This window comes from Primulina tabacum, chromosome 15, assembly GCF_025594145.1.
Source record: "Primulina tabacum isolate GXHZ01 chromosome 15, ASM2559414v2, whole genome shotgun sequence".
NCBI lineage: Eukaryota > Viridiplantae > Streptophyta > Magnoliopsida > Lamiales > Gesneriaceae > Primulina > Primulina tabacum.
In genome coordinates, this window is record NC_134564.1 from 27,604,133 (window position 1) to 27,631,884 (window position 27,752).

Genomic DNA, 27,752 nt, shown 5'->3' on the forward strand with positions numbered 1-27,752 from the left:
TATTTTCAACTTCTATTAAAATGTAAAATCTGCGTCACAAACATATGTATTTGGCACTATAACTCGATCTTCTCACGTGCACCTACATGCAATGACCAAGATTTATTAATAAATATAAAATTTTAATACACAATTTTGTAATTACATTAATCACATCATATGTTATCAAGTAAAAATAATGTAGAATACGTTATTGTAGATCTTTTACCTCCCACGTTGTCTCTCCCTCGATGATGGTTGATCCATCTCATTTCTTATGCGTGTCCTGCGATCTCTACCAGCCTGTCTCCTTTGTCGACGAACAGTATTGTGTTGTAATTAGAATGTAGGTTCATCCCAATATTGTTCATCATGAATAGGGTAGAATCTTCTATCGTATGTGTTCACGTATTCGCTCAGTGTAAACCATGGTTGTACAAGTTGTGCGGGGTTTAAACCAAACCATTTTGCTTCACATATAACATGTGAACAAGGAATTCCAAATATTGTGAATTTACCACATGTGCAATCACGCGTAGAAATTTTAACAGCTTGTATGTGATGTTGACGACCTGGTCTTCCTCCTGTCACGACGGATGCTGTTTTATCTCTTTGGTCAAATTTTACTACTCGATGTTCGATTGATTTTTTTGACCACATATCAAATTTAGAGTATGCATAATCGATCCATGGTTGATTTTTTTCCATCAACTTATCACTCAGAGCTCCCCGTTGAATGAAATAATGCACGCATCGATGTAAGGTCAGCTCCACTATTGCAGTTATTGGAAGACGTCGAACCCCTATCAACACACCATTAATACACTCAGACATGTTCGTCGTCATTATCCCTCGTCTCCATCCACCATCATGAGGCAATGACCATTTTTCCTTTGGAATGTTTGACAAATACGTGAATGATGCTGCATTATTTGTTCTAATTGCCTCCATTGTTGCATTAAACTTTGCTAAGTTTTTCAAATGAATGTTTTTGAACTTACTGTTGAAATTAGAGCAAACATGCCTCAGACAAAAACGATGAACACCACGAAGAGGCTTGAAGTCAGGGAGATCTTGTACTACACTTGTTATACCCGCATGTCCATCAGATATAAGGCACACACCACTACACCCTCTGATAACATGTCGTGCAACATTACTTAGGAACCAATGCCAAGACTCATAATTTTCTTCATCAACAAGCGCAAATGCTAGCGGCAAAACCTGGTTATTAGCATCCAAAGTTACTGCTATGAGTAGTTTGTGCTTATATTTGGTGTACATATGGGTGCCATCTACGCTGATTATGTTGCGACAATGTCGAAAACCATCTATTCATGGTTTGAAGGCCCAAAATACAAAGTTCAAAATTTTATGCGGATGGTCATAAGGTCGAAGATCCTTCCATTCTACAATAGTTCCTGGATTGTACTTCGACAAAGTTCTCATATATTTAGGAAGCAAAGTTACAGAGCTTTCCCATGTGCCATAGATTAACTCCATCGCGCGTTTCAAACTCTGTCATGCCTTAGCATACGATATATCATACCCATATTTTCCTTTAATACTTTCTTGCACATATTTGATCTTGTATGCAGGATCACAACGCACGATTCCCAAAAGTGTACTGGCTATCATGTTTACGTCAAGGTTGTGGTGTTCTATACCGACTTGGGTAGACATGCATGTGTGATAATCACCATATCATGAAGTACCCTAAATTTTTTTTCAATGATGCTCGAAGTCCCCACCCACGATTGTCATTTTGGACCAGTTCTTGCACTTGACCTTCCAAATTATCGGAGAACTTTGGACAACGATAAATTCACGTCTCAAAACTCGAATAGAAAAATCCTTCACTGAAGCTATTAATCATTTTTATTCTTAAAAACCATTTTTACACCGAGCTCTGGCCTATCAGGATTGTAAAAGTTTTTTCGTGATGCAAAAGGAATACCAAATGAATCTGGCATTTTTTCGTCATAGACTTCATTGAAAAATTGAGGAATTTCACGTAAATATTGATCCGGTACAATAGGAATGTTCTCTGTCATTGTTGCTCCAGACATTAACACATGCGACGATGTCCTTTCATTTGCATTGTCAACATGATCATCATCTTCTATGTCGATTGATGTAGTATACAAATCATCATCGGTATTCATGACATGAAGCGAACTGTCCCCAAATAAATCATCTTGGTCAGACATGTGTTCTGTAATTGGGGTGAGAATATTTGCAGCCCCAGGAGAACTATCAAAATATCTAACATTTGTGGTATTTTCGTCATCATCTCATGAATTTAAATTCAATTGGCATGTTCTACTAGAACCCATGCAACATCAACACCTGATGGAACCGTGATATGATGATCCCAACCCTCTGAAGTAAAATCCTATTCTCGTGTTCTATTCATCCTCATGCATAGTCTTCTTCGGTGTGAGCCGTGATATGGTGATCCCAAGGACCAGTGTCGATCCCAGAGTATGTCTGAGCTGACTGTTCATCGACGTGATACATAGAAGGTCCCGCTTCATTTAAACCTACTGTACCCAAACCTTGCGTTATTACTGGCATGACTGCATCAAAATTGTAATCACTTACGTTCTGTAACACTGGCGATAAGTCAACATACGAGTACATGCAATCCAGTGTCGGCAACTGAAACATAAATTGTAGACTATCATCATCTGTGATATAGACATGCTCTTCAATGTAACGAGACAACGAGCTATAATAATATTTCGTTGACAATTTGATGCATAATTTTGATAGATCGATCTCCACCTTGCGATGCACATAATTCACCAGTTGGCAAAATGTAGTAGACCAAGAGATTTTAATGGGCCTGGTCGCGGGGATATTATATCCAACCCTACCATCTTCAATAATGACATAGCCACCTACGTAAAGTAAGGCCCTCGCAGTATCCATGTATGCACCGAAAAATATGACATAATGTATACAATCATAACAAAATTTAATTATGAGTTACTTACATATATTATAAAATATATATTTTATATTGAATTAAATTTCATGAATCACTTACAATAATAATAATAATATAATAATAATATTATTATTATTATTATTATTATTATTATTATTAAAGTATATATTTTCAAATCAATTTAATTAAAATTTATGTTTAATAATATCAATATTTGTTTTTATAATAACAAAAAAATTGATATGATTTCTATTAAAAATTTAAAATTTTAAAATGTGTAATTATAATTTTTAAAGATATCAATTTTTTATATTAATAATTTTAAAAATTAAGAGTATCAATAATTGTTAAAATTAAAAAAAACATAAAAAACATAAACAAATGAAAAATTTACAAGATAAAGCTATATTTTTCAAAATTGTTTTCCTACACAAGCACGTGATAAAAAATTTTTACCTAAAAACTTATTTTAATTACTAAAATAAAAGTTTTAAGTAAATTAATTTAAATTATATCATTGAATAAAAATATATTATTATTATTATTATTTTAATATATGTACTGTCGAGGCATGCAACATTCAAATAATTATAAAGAGTGATTTATATTATTATTATTTTATTTTAAAAGGTAAATACATGTAACACCTACCAAATAGGCGTGATACATTAATTTTACAATTATTTTTTTCCTTACTTTATTATATTATATTATTATAATTAATACACTAAACAGTGAAAAAATCCCTAATATTAACTCATTTTCATTTTTAAATAATATAATATAATTACATTTATAATAAGAACGTTGAAATCTATTTTCAAAGATCAACTATTTATATTTATTATTACTCTCTTATTAACATTCCTATTAGTAATTTTATAATATAATTAATATTAAAAATATAAAATATAACCAACATAATACATAACAGTATAATGGAACCCGAACAAAAATATAATTATATTAATACAACCTAAATAATACAATTAAAATATAAGAAATTATTGAAATTATTTTTTCAAATGTGGTTGTACGAAATTTGTAATTGAATCAGCGAACGATGTTTAATATTTGCAATAAATTACAAACATTATCAGAAAGATTATACAAAAAAATTTCAAAATAGAAAGAAAAAAAGAGATTCGACTGAGACTCGGCGCAATAAATTACAAACATTATCAGAAAGATTATACAAAAAAATTTCAAAATAGAAAGAAAAAAAGAGATTCGACTGAGACTCGGCGCAATTCTCCAAATTCTGATACTGAGCACAATTCTCCCAAATCAAATTCTGAATTACTGAGACTCGGCGCAATTCTCTCAAATTCTGATATTCAACAGAATTCTCTCAAATCAAATTACAAATTCTGATAATTAGACGATCGACGCAATTTATAAGGGGAGTACAGTCGCAGATTCTAATAATTATAGCTAACAAAAAATACCACGCAGCGAATGAAAAAAAATTGTTGCGCAGGAAGAATACCGAAGATTTGCGCTGAAGGATTGATGGAGGACTAAGGAGTGAGTAATGCCCAATACTCGGTGCAATTTATAGGCAGAAGCTGGTCATAGATTCTTAGAATCTGTGACCCACGGATTCAATGAATCTGTGGCACACTGAATCCGTGACATAACTTTTCTATTTTTTTTAAAAAAAATTATGAATCCGGAGTTTTGAATTCCGGAATGCAATATTTTTACAACTTTTTTAAATTTGCAATATTTTAATATACACTTTTTAAAATTGTATTATTTTAAAAAAAAAACCCGACTATACAACAATAAAAAAAATTGAGATGGTCTAATAAGTCGATTTTATGAAACAAATATTTTATTTGGGTCAGTCATAAAAAATTATTACTTTTTATACTAACAATGTTAATTTTCATTGTAAATATAAATATAATTAACTAGTCCCACGAATAAAAATAGGCAAAAACTTGTGTGAGAATGTCTCACAGATCGTATTTTATGATACAGATCTCTTATTTGGGTCATCCATGGGAAAATATTACTTTTTATGCTAAGAGTATTATTTTTTATTGTGAATATCGATAGGGTTGACCCGTCTCACAGATAAAGATTCGTGAGACCGTCTTACAAGAGACCTACTCATAAAAATATGTAATATTATCTCATAAAATATTTATTCACATATATACAAAAACAAGTAAATATCATATATATATATATATAGTAGCGTTTTTTGACACGCGTCTTTGCTGATATGTTAAATACTGTTTGTATATGAAATATTTTTAATTAAATGGAGATGAGATATGTTTTGTAATCTTGTATAATAACATCGTGTACCAATAGAGTTATTGAGTGGTGGCGATTGAATCGGCAGCTGCCACTCGCTTTCCCTTTCTATCTGTGGACTCCACACTCGAATCCCTACTCACTCAAATTCACAACTAACGCCCCTCAAATTCCACCATTTTCTTCCTCTCTCCGCTCTTTTCTTTATCGTCTCCTCCGCCCCCATTCGGAAAAAAGCTCTTATTTTCTGTTCATTGATTGCATTTATGGAGTGAGTGAGTGAGTGAGTGATTGATTGATATCTCTTGCGGACACTCTTTTCATTTTTAGCCACCATGAATCCTTGGATAGCTACCGGTAATACTGCTACGCTAGCGGCGGCGGGTGACGGGGAGGCTTCGATAATGGATGCTTTCATGTCCTCCTCCTCCGATCTGTCTTGTTTTTGGCCTTCGCAACAACCCTGTTACGCCGCCACGCCAAACCCTCCTCCGCCGTCCACCGACCACTCCAAGACCACCTCCTCGGCCCAGATTTTCAACCAAGAAACGCTGCAGCAGCGTCTGCTGGCCCTGATTGAGGGGGCCCGAGAGAGCTGGACCTACGCCATTTTCTGGCAGTCTTCCGTTATTGAATATGGCGGTCCATCTGTTCTGGGTTGGGGAGATGGATACTACAAAGGGGAGGAGAACAAGGTCAAGAGGAATACTCTGTCTTCCCCCGCGGAGCAGGAGCACAGGAAGAAGGTAATAAAGGAGCTGAATTCTTTGATTTCGGGCTCTCAGGCTTCGCCCGATGACGCCGTGGATGAAGAGGTTACTGATACTGAGTGGTTTTTCCTGATTTCTATGACTCAGTCCTTTGCCAACGGGTTTGGGCTTCCGGGTCAGGCTATGTACAGCTCTAGCCCGGTGTGGGTGACTGGAACTGAGAGGCTTTTGGCGTCCCACTGTGAGCGGGCCCAACAGGCACAGGGTTTCGGGCTTCAAACTCTGGTGTGCATACCATCTCCAAATGGAGTCGTGGAGCTTGGCTCCACTGAACCCATTTTCCAGAGCTCGGATCTCATGAACAAGGTCAGATTCTTGTTCAACTTCAGTGGAATGGAAATGGGTTCGGGCTCAGGATCGGGATCTTGGGCCTTGGCTGAGAACGATCCTTCAGCCTTATGGTTGACCGAGCCTTCTTCTTCTGCTGTGGATACCAAAGATTCATTAAATAACAACAACACTAATGTTCAAGTGAGTTCAATTCCTTCTAGTATTACTAGCAATCAAATTGTGTTTGGTAATGAAAATCCAAGTTCCAGTACTGTAACTGAGAACCCACAGCAGCAAAATCAGGGATTTCTTGCAAAAGATTTGAAATTTTCAAAATTCGGGCCCAACGGGACGAGCAATGTCAGGAATGGGGAGATTCTTAGTTTTGGTGAGAGTTCTACAAGGAGTATTTGTGGTGGAAATGTGAACTTGTTTGGTGCTCAGGAAGAGAACAATAACAGTAGTACTTCTAAAAACAAGAAGAGGTCTCCGGTTCCGAGGGGTAGTCATGAAGAGGGCATGCTATCATTCACTTCGGGTGCGATTTTGCAAACTTCAAGTATGGTGAAAACCGATACTAATGGTGGGATCGAGTCGGATCATTCAGATCTTGAGGTATCGGTGGTGAAGGAGGCGGAGAGTAATAGGGTCGTTGACCCCGAAAAACGACCAAGAAAGCGAGGGAGAAAACCAGCAAATGGCAGAGAAGAGCCTTTGAATCATGTTGAGGCGGAAAGGCAGAGGAGGGAAAAGTTGAATCAAAGGTTCTATGCTCTTCGAGCTGTCGTACCAAATGTGTCGAAAATGGACAAGGCTTCACTTCTCGGTGACGCCATTTCATATATTAATGATTTGAAGGTGAAGCTTCAAAATGTTGAATCGGATAAAGATGATTTGAGGTCTCAACTCGAATCGATGAAGAAGGAATTGGTTGCCAAAGGATCGGTTACATCTCCAATGAGCAACGACCAAAAGAAGTCAAGCAGTGGTGGGATCACGGCCATTGATATGGACATTGATGTTAAGATCATCGGTTGGGATGTGATGATACGAGTCCAATGTAGTAAAAAAAATCATCCTGCAGCAAGATTGATGGTAGCTCTTAAAGAGCTGAATCTAGATGTTCATCATGCCAGCGTATCGGTGGTGAACGATTTGATGATCCAACAGGCAACAGTGAAGATGGAGGGTTATTTTTTTTCTCAAGATCAACTTAGGGCTGCTTTGACATCAAAAATTTCCGAAACTCGGTAGAGTTTCTGAGAAAAGCTCGTTCTTGGATCAGTTTGCAATTAACTACCTCATCGATTCCCCTCCTCCCATGAAAAAAGGCTCGTTTCTTGATATACGGGGCTAGAGTTAAGCTCGTGCTCGGGAGTTCAATTTTGAGCGTATGATACTTCTTGTATCTTTAGGAACTATGTGTAAGCAGTTCTTAGGCTATGAGGAACTTAGTTTGAGTTAATTTCTTACATGTAGTTCTTCTAATGGTCTTATGGTTTAGAGTGTAGCCTCAATGTACATAGCTATGAAGTCCGACAAATGTAGGGGTTGTCTATGTGATTATATGACTTTAATGTAATATATGTGTGTTGTTGCTTCTTTGACGATAGATTAATGGTCACCATTCATACTAAAATAAAATTAATATTTAAAATTTCATCATTTGAAATGACACAACCATCAAATCACTAGTTTAAAACATATATCATAATTTGAAAAAGTCTAACATAATATAAAGGTTCAACATACTAGTCATCAAAATCATACTAGTCATCAAAATCAATGTCATAAAAGAACATTAAATAGTTTTAAAAATGTTCATAAAAAAACTCGGGAACTACAAAGTCTTCGGATTTGCACTATCGCTAATCCGAGCCTGCTCACTGGTCACCGCCTCTTGTCTCTTCAACTACATAATATGTATCGATCAAGTCTAGTGAGCTTAATGATTCAATATATATAAACCATGAATAACAAATAATACGTAATAAAAATCCATGCAATTTTAACATAGATCGTATATAGAATAATATAAACATAAATATTTATAATGCGATCTTTCTGCATAAACATTTTCATAAAATCATATTTTCATACTCGTCATAATAATCGTAATCGTAAATCATTTTGCGTATAGTTATGTTCAATGCAAGTGGCACATAACATAAATTGTTTGATCAAACTAAACCACAGTACTGGGCCGACAGGGATTGCCATAGCCCTTAGACTGGATGTTCACTCTCTAACATAACATAATTCCTCCGAAGAGGTTGGAGTCCTCGGACACGTTCTCCGGCTTCCAAATCGGTAATATAATTTGGCCACAAGACGATTCGCATACCTCAAGAAAAAAAATTTTGCACTTCATACATACTTACGAACATCGTGAATCCTCGTGGATCATCCTTGGGCTTGCTACCCTAACATATTAAAATTTATACCCAAAACAACCCCCGAGGTGCATTCAGACACGTATGACTGCCAAATTGAATAGAACCACTTAGGACGTACCAATCGACTCGAGGCTCGAACCATACATAAAATACATCCTAACCTACTGTCCAAGGCCCTAGACCAGCACCAGACCTCGTACCATGCACAACAAACAATCTATACACGAGCTGCCCAAAGAGTGACGCTATGGCACTTATGCGCTGCGTACGACTTCCTGTCGATTTTAACTCAAACCAAACATGAACCAAGCCCTAGACTCGACCCTTAGACATATCTTAAGCCTCTGGTCCAGCCCGTTCCAGTCCCTAACACGCACCACAGCCCCTTGAATCCCCACTAAATCATGCACCCTAGTCGCGCCTCTCCATATGCGTGCAAGCTGATGTTCTCGACTCCAGCAGCTATCTCCACCCAACTGGATACTAACCTACCATTAACAGACGTACCTCGGGACCCTAAGGCCCTGCCTAGACCCTGGATATGCACCCTGGTCCAGCCTAACCACCAACCCGACGCCAAACCCGCGGCCATCACCTTATGCGTGTGGCTACGCTTGTTCCATCTTCTGTCTCACCAACGGCCTATCGGCTCATCCCGGACCACATAATGACATCTAATCACATCCTAAAACATAATCATAGATGTCATCAAGCCATAGGTACTGCCTAACGAAGGCGGCAATCAAAACTCGAAGAAAACATTGAAGTTCATGCCATATATATATATATATATATATATATATATATATATATATCGAAACAAGTTTTAATCAAGTTCTAGCATACATATAATTAAACCAATGATTTTTCATGCATATTTTATATAAAATATAGTATATAACATGATCGATGCATAAAATAAAGGTATAGACATGCCTTTGCATTAAAACGCATGATCGAACGCGTGGGAAAACGGAGGCCGAACGGAGATGAATTGTTGTCTAATGGCTTGAAAAGTGACTTACTTAACCAAGGATTGTAGTGTGGTGGTTGGTTTAAGCTTGCTGATGGGAGGAAGTTGAAAAAAACGAACCTTAGGTGATGCAAACTTTCGACCAAGTGTGTGTATATAGTGTGTGTTCTTGGTGTTTTGGTGTGTATTGTGTGTGCGCGTGAGTTGTGTTGTGTGGTAGTGTTAGGACTCTTTATAGATTCCTTAGGATGTTTATTATGTGTTTTAGTTTAATTAAAACGCTTATTAAATTTACTAATTATAAACCCTTACAATTTAAATTACTAATTAAGTCCTCCAGTCATACAAATTTTTGAAATTCTACCCATTATTAAATACTACCTAAATTAATTAATTAATTAAGTCATAAAAATAAATATTAAAATATTTTATTTCAAGTGAATGTATTTAAATTCTTGATTTTCGGATTTTGCTAAATAAAATCTTTAAAGTCTCTTTTTCACCCGATAATTAAATTTTTGCCCTTAAATGCTAAAATTTATAAATATTTTAAAATACTTAATTTCTTGGCTTAAATAAAAATATAACTTAAATTTTTAACATCTTAATCGTCTTCAATCTCCATTCTCGGTTCGATATCGAACATTCGTCTGGAAAACTAAAACTCATTAAAACATCTTAAACTGCATAAATAAAATAAATATATATACATTTAAAATAATTTAACACATACCATGTATCACCTAAATATTAATTAAATTATTAAAATAATGCAATCATGCATGAGTTTTACATGTACTAGTTTTTGGGTCTTACAGAAATAATTCTCATGAATGTATTGCATGTGCCTGACATTTGTAAGAACTTAGTTTCTGGATACCTATTAAGTGAAGCTGATTTTAGGCTTGTGTTTTAAGGTCATCTCCAACCCAAAACTCTATTTTAAAATAGTGCAGTTTCTGCACCAAATAAAATATTCATCTCCAAACCATCTACTTTAAATCTTACTCTAAAAGAAATATTCTCAGAATATTTTTTTATTTGACTTATTTAATTTTTTTTCTTATTAGTTATCAAATGTATATTTTTTAAATTTAGTGATATAATTATAATTATATTTTATATTTGATATAATTAATATTATATTTTATTAATAATTGCGAACCTCGACCCACTCTTTATTTTATTTATTTTATTTTAAATTTTAAAGTGAGTGAAGAGCTCGACCCACTCATTTTTATTTTAAGAAGAGTGGGACGAACCATTCCTCTGCGCCAAATTTGGCGCAGAAGGAAATGGAGCTGTGCTATTTTGCAAAATAACGCAGCTCCGTTGGAGGAAACCTCAATGCTATTTTGATGTTGGGGTTGGAGATATAAGAAAAGTTTGTCTTAACCAAAAGTTGTGTACTTATAGGTAAAAGGTACAAAGACAATGGTCTTTTTAAGATGAATGTAATGAATGTTATCCGTCAAGAGACGAAGAATAAAATGATTAGTTTTGCTTATTTGATCGAAATTTCTAATTTATTATATGAAAGATTAAGACATGTTAACTTCAACATCTTGCAAATACTTGCAAATCTTAAAAATAATACATACATTTAAAAGAAATCCACAAGATAAGTGAGAGATATGTGTTGAAGCAAAGATGGTCAAAGCTCAATTCCATTATGTGACAAGAAATATTACGCCACTTGAGTTAATCCACACTGATGTATGTGATTTAAAACTTGTGCAAACTCGAGGTGGTAAAAAATAATTCATAAAGTTTATTACGCGAAATCAAATTCTTAAGGAAATTATGAACGTGTTGTTAATAAATTCTGGCTTACCTCAAAACCTGTGGTGATAACCGATTATATCTGCAAATCAGATTCTTAATAAAGATACCAGTGAAAAGAGAAAGATGAAAGTATATATGAACTATAGAAATGTCGTAAAACATCTTACAAATAACTCAAATTGTGGGGGTATTTGGTTAAAGTAGAAGTACTTAAGCCAAAACAAATTAAAATTTGACCTAAAACAATTTACTGCACTTTTATTGGATATGCATATTGTAATGCCCGGTTACTCGTACAAATGATTAATGTGTTTATGTCGTTTGTTATGTGCTTACCGGATTCATTATGATTTACATGAATGATGCCGCTACTACTCTTTGTATTATGCATATGGACTTATTGACATCAATTGATATATTGATATTGAGATTGAATATGATTTATATATTGTCCATGGTATATTGAGAATGAGTATGTGTCTAAATAGTGATAATAAGATGTGTAGATAAAGTAGTGTAATGGAAGTTGGTATTGAAATGCAAGAAATGAGATGAAAAATATGGCAATTCTTACGGTTTTTTGTATAATTATCTGAATATGAATCACAATGATAGGAGGCCAAGTTCATTAGAAATCCAAGACATAGAGCTACAACTTTTATGTTTTGGGTTTTGTTCAAATCATTGTGGAAGACAAGCCAAAAGTGCCACGAAGTGTGTCGTGTGTATTGTCGTTCTTGCACTGACACATGTTTGGAGAATGAGCATAACTCTTTACTCGGATATTCAATCAAATGACATGATGCCAACTGGAGATAAAAGCCTCATGTTGACACTTTTTCAAATTATGAAGGGAAAATGTTCATTTTTAGCAAACACTGATGAGGCTGTGTGCAGGGGCGCCCCAGTGGTCAAATTTAACCGTCCTAGCGCCCCTGTACCAAATTTTATGTAATTTAACATAAAGGCCCATGCTGGGGCGGCCATTTTCAACCACCCTAGCGCCGCTGGACAAAAGTTTGAGTTAGAAACATGATTTTTGTGATTTAAATGGATAAGGATAAATGGTTTCAGTTATTTGTACCATTTCACCATAAAAAATAAGGAGAAAACAAAGGTTTATCAAGTTCTTCCCTCAAGTGATCCTCCATCTTTTCTTCTTCCTCAAATCGAAGCTAGAATTAAACTCTCCACCACAAGAGCATTTTAGGGTTATAAGTATTCACCTATTGAATGTTGGTTTTCATATGTAGAAGACCATATAGAGTAACTTTCAACCATATGCTTTAGTATAATGGTAGTGATGCAATTATTCATGTATTTTATAGCGTAGGACCAATGAACTTTATTTTTACCAGTGTCCTTACGCTTGGAAAGTAAGTTGGCATGTTCTTGAAGTAATACATGAGTAATATTATAAGTTTTAATTTTTTATTACCAATTAATGTTATATGTGCTTTGTTACTACGTTGATTGATGAAAACATATCACATATACCATTGTTGTGTATTATAGATTAAAGATCATGAATGTTCAAGAGATGTGCTATGTCATGAACAAAAAAATGTTATGAAATGAATGCAACAGGTTATCATATGATATACGAGCTCGTTGACATCATGGGTGGTTTTAAGTCCACCAACCCTATTGGTCAATATATGTTCATGGATCGTGGGGTTGTCACAGGGCACCCGGACGGTCATCAAAGTAGTAGCTATATAATAAACAAGCACGGTAGTAAAGGTCAACTAATGGGGCTCAAGTACAAAAAGGAACATGTTTACATGTCATGAATGAAATTATGATATGAAATGATTTAAGAATTCATTATTGATCACGACTTTGATATGCTTGTTCCGTCTATGCATATTTATATAAGTGCCAACTTGCTGAGTTTTATAAACTCACGTAGCTCATGTATAACAGGATCAGGTAATGAAGGTGAGTAGGATGTCAGTTCACCAATGGATGCTTGTGAAGTGTCCTACCTCGACAAGAACCTGGACATGATATTGTCATGGCTTCCGCATATATGTATTATAGTTGATTTTAAGTTAGGCTTTGAAATAAGCTTTACGTTGTCTATGCCTCTATATGTAACGGTGAACGTATGTGTTCGTATACAGAATGGATTGAGAAAAACTATGGACAAAATATTTGTCTTGTGATCATGTTGATGTAGATGTGTTTATGTTTATATAAGTAAGTTGTGGAATTTATGTTATACGATTTTAATTATTGCTTGGATTATTGGATAGTCCGAAATATAGGGACATCATGACAAAATTTTTATAAACCATCAAATTAGTGCTCATAGGTTGGATTGCTCCATGATATAGGTAGTTAAAGGTTTTAAACAAAAGGAATTACATGATTTTTTTGACACATACTATCCAGTTTCTAGGATTACATCCATTTGTGTCCTCATAGCTATTGCTGCTTTGCATAACCTTGAGATTTCATCATATGGAAGTAAAAACAACATTCTTGAATGTAAAATTGGAAGAAGAAATATATATGAAACAACCCGAGGGGTTTGTCATACCCCAACAAGAGAAAATTGTGTGTAAATTTATCAAGTCACTGTATAGACTAAAACAAAGAACTAAACAATGACATGAAAAATTTGACATTACAATGATGTCAAATTGTTTTAAAATCAACGAATGTGCCAAGCGTGTCTACATTAAAGGTACTACAAACGCGTATGTAATCGTATGCCTTTACGTAGACATGTTAATTATAAAGAATTATCATGAGTTGATTGTGAATAATGAGAAAATGTTGAAAAAACATTTTGACATTAAAGATTGGGGGTTATATGATATTATATTAAATATTAAAATATCTAGAATATTTGATAGAATTGTATTATCACGAGCTCATTATATTGAAAAGCTTCTTGAAAGGTTTAAATGCAATAAACAATCCTCCAGCTAGAACACCTATAGATTTAGGAGTTCATTTGGCCAAAAATAGGCTAGGTCTCGAAATAAACAGACGTTTGCGGCCGGCCGACACAGTAAGATGAGGTCTCTTGATTGTATTATCTTTTTGGACAAAATTTATTTGAAAAATAATATTTATTATTTTCGAAAATTATGTCTGAAATGTTGCACCCATTCGGACCAAACGCAAGGCGTCCCTTGACCTATCAACAAAAGGTTGCTTTCGGACCAAACATTACGTCTCTTAGCTTCTCACAGAAGGGTTGCGTTTGTATCCAGAAGGCTGTGTTCCTTCTTCCGAACCGATGAATCCGCTACAAATAATCCTTCTATCTGCATTAATCGAGATTAGACATTTTGTTGCATCTTTTCTTCTTGTTCACTGCATACTTGAAAGCTTATGCATATTATCGTTCACCAATATCAAGAGATCGCCAAGAGCTATATCCGCTAATTTCAGAATAGTTGGAGTCATTCCCAAACATTTATGTTTGGAGGTAAATTTATAATAAACATCCTATTATTGTGATCAAGTATGCGAGTGCCCAAAGTTAATTTTGAGTATTAAAATTAAAATTTTAAAACTTTCGTTGCGTCTTAGACGCGACAAAAAGATAAATCAACAAGATTAACTGGTGGGCCGTTGGGCAAACAAAGAAAAAAGAAGATACTTTCCAGATATACTAATTCGACTTCACAAGATGGGAACACATAAGAAAATTGACAACTTTATTCTCAATATTATTATCAATCAAGAATTCATATATCTGGTTGAATCTTCAACTCCTTAACACAAAACTATTTATAAACTAAATCAGAACTAAATACATAAATGCAATAATAAAAATGCTTTAGTTTTTCCACACGTGAGGCACAACTTTCTCTGTGACCTTATAATTCCTCAGCCTTCGATCCCAATTCCCTCATCTTTGACTGTCATTTCGACTCTCCAGCCTTTGACCCCAACCCCCAAGCCCTGCATCACTATCCTAACAAATCATAATACAAACAATGTCATGCCATACAAACATGTAACACAAAAAATTTTGTGAGACGGATATCCTATTTGGGTCACTCACGAAAAAGTATTAATTTTTATGTCAAAAGTATTATTTATTATTGTAAACATGTGGAGAATTGATCTGTCTCACAAGAGACCTACTATAAAATCTAACATATGCAACGAACAACTAATAGAACATATTTACATAAGACTTATAAGATCATGGAGACTAAAAACATGAAAATGCACATAAAGGCATCATGCTTTAATTTCAAACAAGAAATGTTTATTGGTATGTTTTGAAGCACAATTTTTTTAAAAAAATTATAATTTTATGCTTCAAAATATACATAAATACAGCTAATTTAAAATAATTGAACATGTTGGTGCCTAAGAAACCAATTTTTTTTCTTAGAACTAAATTAAATGAGAGCCAAAAAAGATTAGACATGTTTCACTCTTTATGGATCTAGCATGTACAAAACTTGAATAACAAAGAGTTGCTCACATAGAGTGAAACATGTTAGGTCATACGTACACTGCATTTTTCATTTACCTTTACAATTTTAATTTGCCATTGCAAAGTCCTTTTCAACATAATGTCACTGCACATGCAACCATTTTAGTGCTTTCTTTCAACTTTTGTAAAGAAAATATTTCAAAAATTATGAGATTTATTCCTCCTAAATCTCTAAATTTTTTTAATTAGCCACATAATTAAGCAATGATTAATCCCAGTTCGGGTCAGGTCGGACCACGTTAGAACATAATAATAGTGAGAATTATCTAAATATGGTGCATCGTTAAATTAATTATAGTTTTTGGTAAAATGACAAGTTTGGCATATGTTTTAAGTCGATACAGGAGAGATTGTTTGAGTGAAAAAGCAGCAGGTCCTACCCATCCAGTGGTCCTTGAAACACTTTATTGCTGTCCACATTTTTGCAGGACAAAATTTGAAGGGCACAAATAATTGATTCAGAGTGCACATTGAATGTGTGCAATTTTTTCTTGTCTCTCCCAATCACCACATGCTTCACATTTTTTCCTCAAAAGTAGTGTGTGATTTGGCTACTTCCACTCAATAATTGGGCTTCTTTATATATATATATATATATATATATATATATATATATTATGAAATTCTAAATATTAGCATAAGCATTTGATATTTTAGAATGATGTTTACCATTTTTATTTATACTATTTCTGAAGTGTGACGTGCTATGAGGTTTCATCAAATTTTTTATTATATGATTCATCAATTATTTTTATTTTGATGAATGAAGAAGTTTTTAGAAATAAATCTCATGACCAGGAACGAAACCAGAAACTTAATGTCATTCTATGTTATAAAAATTAAAGCATTGATCCATTCCTAAAGTTTGAGGTGTGCAATCGGTCCGAACCGAAAACACCTAAGCCGAACAAATCTATTTATTTTTTCGACCAACCGAAACGACCCATTTTAGCCACTAAAACCGATTAAACTTAACCGATAAATTTCGGTTGCAATTTTAAACATTAAAGTCGATTAAACTGAACCGATAAAATATTGGCTATTTAGGTAGATCATTGAAATAACGGATATTTTTTTATTTTTTAAGAACTCAATAAAATAAAATAATGAGTTGTTGATAATTATAATGATTCTTATAATAATAAAATTGAACTTCTGTTTAAAGCTCTTTTTTAGATATGTTTAGAGCTCAATAAAGAAAAAAAATTGTAAAAAATCCGGCCCAATAATAATTATATATATAACCGATTTTTTTATGTTCAAATCGAAACTGAACCAATTAAACTGATTTGACCGATATATATTTTTATAAAAAAAACGATTGACCAAATCGACCAAAATGAAATTCTGTTTTTAATCGGTTTAGTCGGTTTTTTTTTATTTAACCCAAAATTTGCACACCCCTGCCTAAAGTTGTAAATGCTGAGACTTAATTGAAATGCCATTTATATGGATGTTTGTTCACTTTATAGATTGAAGAAACCGATAAATTTATATCACAAGAAAATAATTAATTTAAAATTAGAACAATTAATTAGTCTTATAAATTTTTATCCATCAAACCACATAGCTTAGCTTTGAATATCTTCCGCTCCTATTCAATTCTCCTAAAGTCCATTAATGTATGCCAACATGCTTAAGCTCAAATAAAAGATAAATATAGAGCCCATTAGTATAATACTAAAATCACGTACCAATAAATACATAACAAATATATTATTTCGGATCGGGTATGGTTAAGATTATTTAAGAATAAAGAATCGTCTCTATCCTCGTACCCGAAAATCTCCATATCCTATTATCCATATATTTAATCGGGTAAAAAATCACATTAATACTCTCCTCCATTCAGGTCAAATATTGGATTATTTATCGAGTTCTGAGAAAATTATCATCCCAATATATGGCCCATTATATAACTCATAAGGGAGGTGAGGCTAGCCTTGGCTTATGGTTCGCCTAGAGTTGTAAACGAATTTAGTCGGTTCACGAACTTTTCAAGCCGACTCGATAAATATTTAATCTGTATTTGAATTTATTGAACTCGAGCCAAACTCGAACATATTCGAACTTTTTTCGAGCCGAACTCGAGCACAAATTTTTTTGTTCAATAGTTGGCGAACCGTTTGTGAACCTTAATATTTTTTTAATATAATATAATTATCTATTAAATATATATTTCGAACGTTTCGCGCTTTCGAAATTTTATTCTCAAACATTACTGTCCGAACAATAGTTCGAATAGATTCGAAGATTTCGAGCCGAACTCGAGCTAGAAAATTAAAAAAATTTGAACTTCTAATCGAGTTTGAACTTGAACCTACTTAATTCGAACCGAATTCGAATTTTATAATTATAAGGTTGAAAAAACTTAGGCAAAAACTTGTATAAGGCGATTTCACAGGTCGTATTTTGTGAGACGGATCTCTTGTTTGGGTCATTTATGAAAAAATATTATTTTTTATGCTAAAAATATTACTTTTATTGTGAATATCGATATGATTAATCCGTCTCACAGATAAAGATTCGTGAGAACGTCTCACGAGAGACCTACTCAAATACTTATCCATCCGGACTTTAAAATTGAATAGCAAAGCCCTTTTATCGGATGTCCACCAAAATTATTTTACATTGACTAGAAATCAAAGGTACCACAATATATTTGAAAGCCAACCATTCGAAGATAAACACAAGAATTCCTATGGACATCCTTTAACCTAGTACTTGTGTTTCATTATGCACGATGTCTTTCGATCATTTTCTCTTCTTCGGTCTCCCTCGCCCGTGTTCGGAATGCACACCCTCATTTCTCAACCCAAACTAATGTAAATATATCATCTTTTTTCCTTCAAAATTTGATTTGTATTTATAGAATTTACTACAATGGACACGAGTTTCCTGAAAAGGGTAGATTCAGAAAAAGATTTGGGAGAAAATGTATTGAATAAGGAGGTGGAAGACAAGAAGCCCGGTTTCGGCCCACCTTTCAGAAGCTGGTCAGGAAACTTGAAACAGACTAGGCTCAAGCCCAACTATCAGGAAATGAGAAGCTGCTCCAATCTTAGGCCGAAAAGCACACCCAAAACACCTTCTCCACCAAATTGTTCTTTCCAGCCCAGCCCGGAAACCCCAAGATTGGACCGGAGCAGCGGCATGAGAAGAGATTGGAGCTTTGAGGATCTCAGGCCCATGCTTAGGGGATGAGATTGATGGATGGCCAAATAAATTACCTCTGATGGTGTGTGATTGTGTAAAAATTATTGTTGATATATTAAGGATTTCTAATTTTATTGGTGCATGAAATAATAAAACTATTACTTTCTTGAAAGGATGATTTTCTTAATTTTGATTGTCATTGTGTTTTCTGGGGTTGAATAAAACTAATAAAGATTTGACTTTGCTTTTTGAAAAAGAAAATTTTCAAAGAAGTGTGGGGGTTTTGCTTTTAATATGGATTCAACATGTAGAAGTTTGTGTTTACATCACTAGGGGTGTTAGCAGATTTGCCTGCTGTTTGGCTTCTAAAATGCTGTTGAAAAATTGAGTAGCAATACGCCAATGACCATGTGTTCCTGATTGTGCTAAAGAGTATCAATTACAAATACATGGAAAATAAAAACAATAAATTAACAATTTTTATGTATCCAATAAGTGTCTCAATATCACAAATCCGAACAATCCCTCCCATTCTTTGCTTCTTTTTTTTTTTTAATGAATAGCAAGACAGTTAATTGTTTCTCATTTTAAAATCACAAATAAATGCATCTTCTTTTGAACTGGATAAGAATGTCCCATGCTTTTGCTCCATGACCATTTTTTAAACCATCCTGGGAGTGAAAAAGAAACCACTCACTTGCTGAGATAAGCACAGCAAAGTCTCTCCTACAGAATTTTAATGAATATGTGCTATCTAATCAACCATTTACACTTCAAAATAAGAGGCATTCATCTACTATTCTAACTTCTATCCTCGATGACAATAAATTCATGTACATTTTTGTGTTTCTGCACAATATAATAAAATAGTTTGAGAAGTATGAAGAACTAGGCATAAAAAGAGTATGAGAAGGGTGTAAAACTGGGTACGAAACGAGAATTTCTTGTTTTTAAAGAGCCTAAAAGAATAGAAAAGGATCCTGATCATGAGAAGCAGGGACTGACTTCCTAGTGGGAAGGCAGACACGAATCTCTTCTCTTTCTTATGAGCCTTCCTTAGACTGCGAAGAACTACCGCATAAGCCCTAAAAAGGCGATAGGGTAGGGGATGGGGTGGGGGTTCATCTGAGCTAGGAAAAGGCTCATGGAAAGAGTTAAGGGCTTGGAGTGAAGTGATCCTCGGTATCGATCATTATAAGCAAAGATTGAAGCCCAGTTCTATGTAGAAATGAGACTAACTATATTTGGGTTCAATGAACAACGAAAAGGATCAAGGACAAGTTTTGATATTTTTTTATCATATATTTTTATCAAATTTGTCATTCTACTAAAAAAGGGATCATTCTCCATCTTATATGAGTCATTTGTGTTCTCTTGGATCCATACCCTTACAATAAAATTTTCCATCTTGCACACAAGTTACCAGGGAAGGATATAACATATCTCAAAGCAGTTGCAGATTTTAATAATGGAGTCATGCAAATTTTTAAGAGTATCACATACAATCACATTTAGGAATTGACCACAACACCTAACATATAAAAAAATCACCATTAAATCTCTTTGCGCCAATGTTCAGATTTCTTACACAAGTATGTCACTGCAGAATCATTATTTATCATTGTTAAAAAAAGAATCATTATTTATCACATAAAACCAAATCAATATTTTCATCATGTATTTCTGGCATAATTGTTCAGGTGCAAAAGGGTCATGGAGCATGAATCGTAAGGCGAAGCGCACCTTATTGAAACAAGGCGTACTATTAAGGGGGTATATTCATTCTATGTTTTTAAAGACTTTTAATAACTTTTTTTAGAGTTGATGGATTTTGATTGACTTTTATAGAATCTCATAGAATTGTAAAACATATTTCATAGACTCTTATAGATTTTTTTTCAAGATTTTTGTAGACTTTTGTAAAACTTTCGATAAAATTATATGAATTTTGTAATTTATAATTGTGATTTATTTTTTTATTAATTTCTTTTAAATAATTATTGGACATGTATAACCTCTTCAATTTTAAATTTTTATTTATTTATGAAAATGTAAATGAATTTTACTTACTTAAAGGTTAAATAAATTTAATTTGTGAAAAACGACAAATGAACTATCCAATTTATTGAAATCAAAATTTCAATTCTTTATGTCAATTCGACATATTAATGAACAATATTTTTATAAGTTCATAATAAAATTTTATTAAATGAACGATCAAAATAATAAGTAGACTTTTATATATAAAAAAAATTATAATCATTATTGACAATTTGATCAACATCGCTACACATTCCATTGGCTATGGTATCCCTCCATGCATTAGCTTTTGCTCGTTGTTGTTCTTGAGTATCAAATAACTGATCAAAGTTGTCATCTTCATAAACTTATGTCGATGAAGACAATTGAGCTTCATTATCTGGTTCAATTTGAAATTCATCACATCGACACTCCTTTCGAAGAAAATTGTGTAATCCAGCACAAGCCAATACAAGCTCTGTTTGGGTCGTATATGGAAATGGAGGAGCCATCTTGAATATTTTGAACCGTGATTTAAATATACCAAATGTTCGCTCTATAACATTCCTCAAAGAAGCATGACGAAGATTGAACAACTCTTTAGCATCTCATTCTTATCACGTCATCCTCTTATGGCAGCATCGACCATGAGTTTTAATAATTCATTGCTATCCTCAGTCGTCCACAAATTATATTTTGTTTGTGAATAGCCCATTTATCATTTCTTAAGAAAAGGTAGAAGTTAAATATCTCAATAATTATATTAAAATATAAACATTGAGTTCTTAAATTTTGTCAAACATGTTAGAACACTAAAAATGCATCAGCCTACGCGTGTAAAAATGCATCATACCTTCATAGTATATATATTGAAACAAAAATGAATACTTGCAAGAAATAAAAGGGTTCACAGTCGAGAAGGAAAAATTACTATGCTCATAACTCTTCTACTCCTAACAGTTGAAAAATGGTGTTATCTTCCCACACTCATTAAAGCAAACAAAGAAAAACTGTATAATATGTGGTGAATAATAATAAAAAAATTTAGATGAAAGGCCTATTAAAAAATCACGAATTTTTAAAAGTATAAAATAATCGATTAAATAAGTCAAAAATTAAACTTCAATACAAGAACAATCAATTTTAGTATGTACGTATGAATGATTCTAATCAAACTATTATTTTCAAAAGAATTTTTTACAAATAATAAGTAATATTTTAATTTTTATTCCCTATATAATATGTGGTGAATAAGGACCACCAAACTATTACCACAATCCTTTTTACACATATACACACACATACATCGGATCATTCATCGTTTTTATGAGATGAAAGAAAATTCATGAAATACAATAATCATAATGATTCAAGAAAAAACAACAATTCATCTATTTACACATAAATATTGGCAATATAATATATTCAAAAATGACCAATCATACCTTTGAATAGAAGAAATTTTTTTGAGAGAGTGAAGAACCCTAGAGACAGCTTGAGATATAAGAGAGATAGTGTATTTTTCAAAAAACAAAGTCCATCAAAATCTTTGGTATAGGTGGAAGAATATTTTAGATTTTCTGTAATTGTACATAAGGCTTCAAGGTTTGTACATAAATAATAAAATAAGAATCCTTGAAAATCTATGGATTTTTTGGATACCTCTTGACGTATGGAGAGTTTTAAAAAGTCAAGTTTGAATACCACATGATTTTTTAAAACTCTATCAAAATCCATGTTGAATACCACTAAACGTATATATAGTATATAAAAGTTTAAATAGAATACCTCTAGATTTTAAAATTCCATAAAAGTCTTTAAAAGTATAGATTGAATACACCCCCTTAATTTTAGAACAGTATATTTATTTACTACTTTAATATTATTACAAAAAACTATTATTGAAATAGTTAAGCTATGCAAAAATATATTATATCACAATACTACTGTAGAGTCAAGAATCAGTACACGTAAAATCCATGCATTTATTTAATTGTTAAATCATTTATTTAAATTTAAAATTATTTTTAATGATGCATGACATATTTAAATTGCATTATTATGTATGTTCGTGTGATGCACGTTAAAATGTTTTCTCGAGTTTCATGTTTCAGACGATTATTCGATGCGGGATCGAGGAAAAAAGATCGGTGACGATTTTGGCAATTTTAAAATGTGGTATTTTATTTTTAAGTGAGGATTGGGACATTTTAAAAGATTTATTTAGTTTCACCAATTTTAAAAGCCTAATGTAACTATTAGGTGATTTTATAATTTTAAAGTTTTTAAAGAATTAGCACTTGTACACTTTATTTTTAATTATGGGATTTTATAAGATTAAGATGGGAAATTATTTTAATTAGCTTGCTAATTAATAATTTAGCAAATTTGGCCCTAATTATCTACTAATCACACGCACGCACACAATGACACACACACACTTACTCGTCCAAACACAACACACACATACACATTCTTATTTTCAGATTTTGAAAGAGAGAAACTTAGGGTTCTTGAGAGAACAGCAGCCGCCCCTTTCCTTTGAATTTCCAGCAAGTTTTCGTTGATTTTTATTGCAAGAAAATCGCGCCACGTTCGTCCCGGATCAACCCTCGCACTTGTTCCGCTTCGGTATCGTTGGTTCGGTAATTTTATTATCAAAAGGCATGTATATTCTTTCGTTTATGCATCGATCTCGTCATAATATGCGTTGTGTTGTTTATTATGCATAAAATCCATGTATGATGTGCAAGTTTGAGCGGAAAATTCGTTGGATCGGTTTTGAAACAATTTTTAGATCTGGAATTTCATTTTTCACAGTATTTTGAATTACTGCGATTTTTCGGTCGCGATTTTGGGAAAACTTTCAAAATATGAAATGTACTTTTCGATACCTTCGATTTGATATAAAATTCGAAATATTTGGAGAAAAATTGAGTGAGTTATGACCGTTTTCGTATGACTGCTCAAATTGTGTTTTCTAAAAATTATTTTCTTGACGTGTTCTTGAAGTTTAATTGTTGCAGGCTTCGTTGGGAACCTTCGGATGATCGATGCTGTGTTTAGGTATATGGAGTATGAGTTTGGGATGAGTTTTGATGCTTCGTTTCGTGTCGATAGTCGTTGGTTGCATTAGAAATCGTAGGAAACAATTGGTATCAAAATTTTAGTTTATGGGTTTTATTGCGTTGCATGTGGTGCGTCGTTTCTTTGGGAACGTTTGGGGCATTTTTATGGAGTCGGGTCAGTGTCATAGTGTCCTAGGACGAGTCTCGATGGATTGGTTCACGAATCGTATTATTTCGTTAGGAGTATTAAGATACAAATCGCAGAGTCCAGTACACTCGGCGTCCGAGCGGTAGTTTCTTACCGCCCGAGCGCCACTCCTTCTGTCCGAGTGATTTTCCCAGAAGACCTGGTGCTCGAGCGGTAAAGTTTTATCGCCCGAGCGCGGCTCCATCTGTGAGAGTGTTTGTGTTCTTTTTTCTTTTCAAGTTCAATAGTGAGTTCATGTCTTTTATTTTTAGGAAATGTTCACATATCATTTTAGAGCTTATTTCGGGGTTTGATGTCATGGTTAGTATGATTAAACGAGGTCAAGTCCCGAATGTTCTAGAACGTCATAAGCCACTTATTTACTTCGGGGTTGAGTACGAGTAGTACGTCTAAGTATGAAAGCTAAGCACTTGATAATGTGTTAGTATGTGCATCAGTGGCCCCAAGTGAGGTCCAACGAATCCCTCAACACCAAGTAAGTATGTTTGACGTGCAAAAGAAAATATTTTCATGTTTTTGATGTATGCTAAATGTCTTGTAACCAAAGTTATGTATGAGATTGGAAAGCGGTAAAGTATGACCAGGGACCAATCCACCCCGTTAAATCATGAACGGGTTTAGATCAGGATTGGAAAGCGGTAAATCATGACCAGGGACCAATCCACTCGTTAAAGCATGAACGGGGATCTCATATATGTAGCAATGGATTTTCCCTATCAGCCCAGTACTGTGGTTTAGTCTGATCAGGCGTATTTATGTATGGGTCACTTGCTTTGAAACATGCATCTATGCAAAATGATGAAGTTTATGTATGTTCAAATATGTACAAGTATGCAAGCATGTTTAAGAAAGGTTTTATGTTGATGGCACGTCTACGTATGTATGCACGTATGTTCAAGTTTCAATATGTACGTTCTATTTTAAAGTTGCTTGTGATTTTTATTACGTATTACTTGTTACTCCCAAGTTTATTCATGTTGAGTCTTTAGACTCACTAGGCTTGATCGATGCAGGTGATGATGAGTTTGAAGAGGCGAGGGGTGGGGAACAGTGAACTGGCTTGACTGAACGGGAGGCTAAACCCGAGGACCGCCCATGTTTTGAAGTTTTTACGAAATATTTTAAATACTCTGATTTTTACGTTTTGGTTTTTTATCTTTAAACAAGCATTTTCTTTAGCAAAATTTATTGTGATCTATTTTATTGCAAATACTCTTGTTGGACGGTTTATTTATGATCAATTTAAAAGTTTATTTTATATTTAAGAAAATGTTTATTTTTCTGCAAATTTCAAGTAGTTTAAAAGTATGGTACGTTACAACTACTGTTATTTAGCTGCGCCAAAATATATCATACACAATACTACTGCTATCTTGTGGCAAAGTGTATATTTTTAGCATGCAGTAAGCAAATCTTTCGTTATTAGTAGATTTCTGCCTTTTATTTTATTTATCTAGATTATTGAGATTTTATATTTAGTATGTTGTGCAGTTAAGAAATCTACTATTACTGGAAAAAAAAATTCTTTATTGCTTTTAATTTCTTTTTTACCATAGTAAATGTAGGATTTTCTCCACTAATTTGTCGAGTCGATCATTTTAGATTTTATTTTAAGGTTGATTGACAATTTAGATCCTAGTTTATAGCTCCTATCTATCTATATATGTAATTTTCGAATACTTTAGGAAATAAAGCTTCAATTAATTTTTTTTTATATAAAAGAAAAATATATATGATTTCCTGGCCTTTATTAATCACATCAAATGAATATTTTCATGAACTTAGTTTGATCAAGAATACGATTGAAATATATGAATAATGCTATAGGTACAACTTAGATATCATCGTACGATATTTACAACAATAATACGTGATATTTTGTTATTATATCGTAAGATTTTGTATTGAATTTATTGTGAGATTTTGAAAAATGAAATTTTTATATTGAATTTTTTGTGTAGTAAGAATTGTTAGTATGAATTTGATTGTACATATAACATTACTCGAAATATATACTATGGAGAAAGATCTCTTTTTTCAGTAGAATGACATGAAACAAGAGAAATTGGTTCAAGAAAAAAAAAACATTGGCGAATAAGACTTCGAGTACATAGTTTGACAATTATTTCGAGTGGCGTATCACTGGTTATTTTGCAATGTTAAAATTTCAAATTTTCTCATAAAATGAAAAAAGGTTCTCGATCTTGCTTCATCATTTAGTGAGCAATTGCATCATGGAGATGATATAGAAAGTAAATCCAAAATGGATAAGAATTTGGCAGAAAATTATGAGATTTTGAATGAATTAATCTATGTTTTGGATTAATGGAAGCTACATTATATTCTACAAACTTTCATACTCTAGGATTGATAGCAAAAGATATGTTTGCAATTCCTACCTCAATGGCTCAACAATAGCATCTAAATCTACATTCAGTAATGATGGTTGTATGTTCTTGATCCTTTTCATACTTCATTGAACCCCAAAACAATTGAGGGTCTCAGATGTACATAAAATTGATTATGATCTTCGCTGACATCAATCAATCTTCGCGAGGCACCAAATGAGGTTGAAAAACCTGAGCAAGGTGAACTGTGTACTTGTTATCAAATTTATAGAAAACCTTTTCTACTTCTATGCCATTCTCACTACTTTTTTTATTATTTTGTGCAAAAATATTGAATATGATTAATCTGTACGTTATTATCAATGATCGAAATTAAATGAGTATAGAAGAGAATGTCTCCTCGATTTGAAGTGTAAGTCATGCACTTGATAGCGCGTGTATACCGTACATTTACAGGAGACTTGATTGTGCTGATGTTCGTTTTAAAAAAAAAAAAAAAAAAAAAAAAAAAAACTAAAACTAAAACTGTGCTGATGTTTTTACCTATGCAAGTAAGTAATTTTCATTTCTTTCAGGATGATGCAGAAAATGGTTATGGAGCCAAACCACAAGAAGTTCTAGTCCAGTTCAAAGCAAGATTAATCCATTTGTTATTCTGAAATGTGAATTCATTGACTATTTTGTCAGTCATGGAACCAGAAAACTAGAATTATAATGGGAGGGATCGACTGAAGATATGAGACTTAACACCAAGTATACACAAAAAAAAATAATTTAGGTGGGACAACAACTTGCTTTGTAAGTACACAAGTTTATAACCTGCATAACTACTCTAATTTATGGTACTTTACTGGTAATATGTGATCAAGTAAAACATTTACTTCCCTTGAATCTAATGTCAATTGCTATTTCCCTAGTTAATAAAACCTTGTGTCACTAATAATTCACTATGAAACAAAAACTGAAAATTATTATCCAAAGCAAACCAAACCAAATTAGACTTATTGGTTTGTTATTAATAACTCATAGATTTGTTTAGTTTGAAATTTTGTAAAACTGATAAATTTGATTCGGTTTGATTTTTTATC

The 27,752-nt window shown here is 33.3% G+C and overlaps 1 protein-coding gene across 1 annotated transcript; it reads left to right on the forward strand.

Moving 5' to 3' along the window:
* The first annotated feature begins 5,295 nt into the window (after positions 1–5,295).
* On the forward strand, positions 5,296–7,852 carry LOC142526245 (transcription factor MYC2-like). The gene has a single exon (XM_075630508.1). The coding sequence runs from the start codon at positions 5,536–5,538 to the stop codon at positions 7,492–7,494; it is 1,959 nt and encodes a 652-aa protein (XP_075486623.1). The 5' UTR covers positions 5,296–5,535; the 3' UTR covers positions 7,495–7,852.
* Positions 7,853–27,752: the final 19,900 nt, after the last annotated feature.

Coding starts and splice junctions, on each gene's coding strand:
- LOC142526245 (XM_075630508.1), top strand. CDS start 5,536: ATGAATCCTTGGATAGCTACCGGTAATACTGCTACGCTAGCGGCGGCG.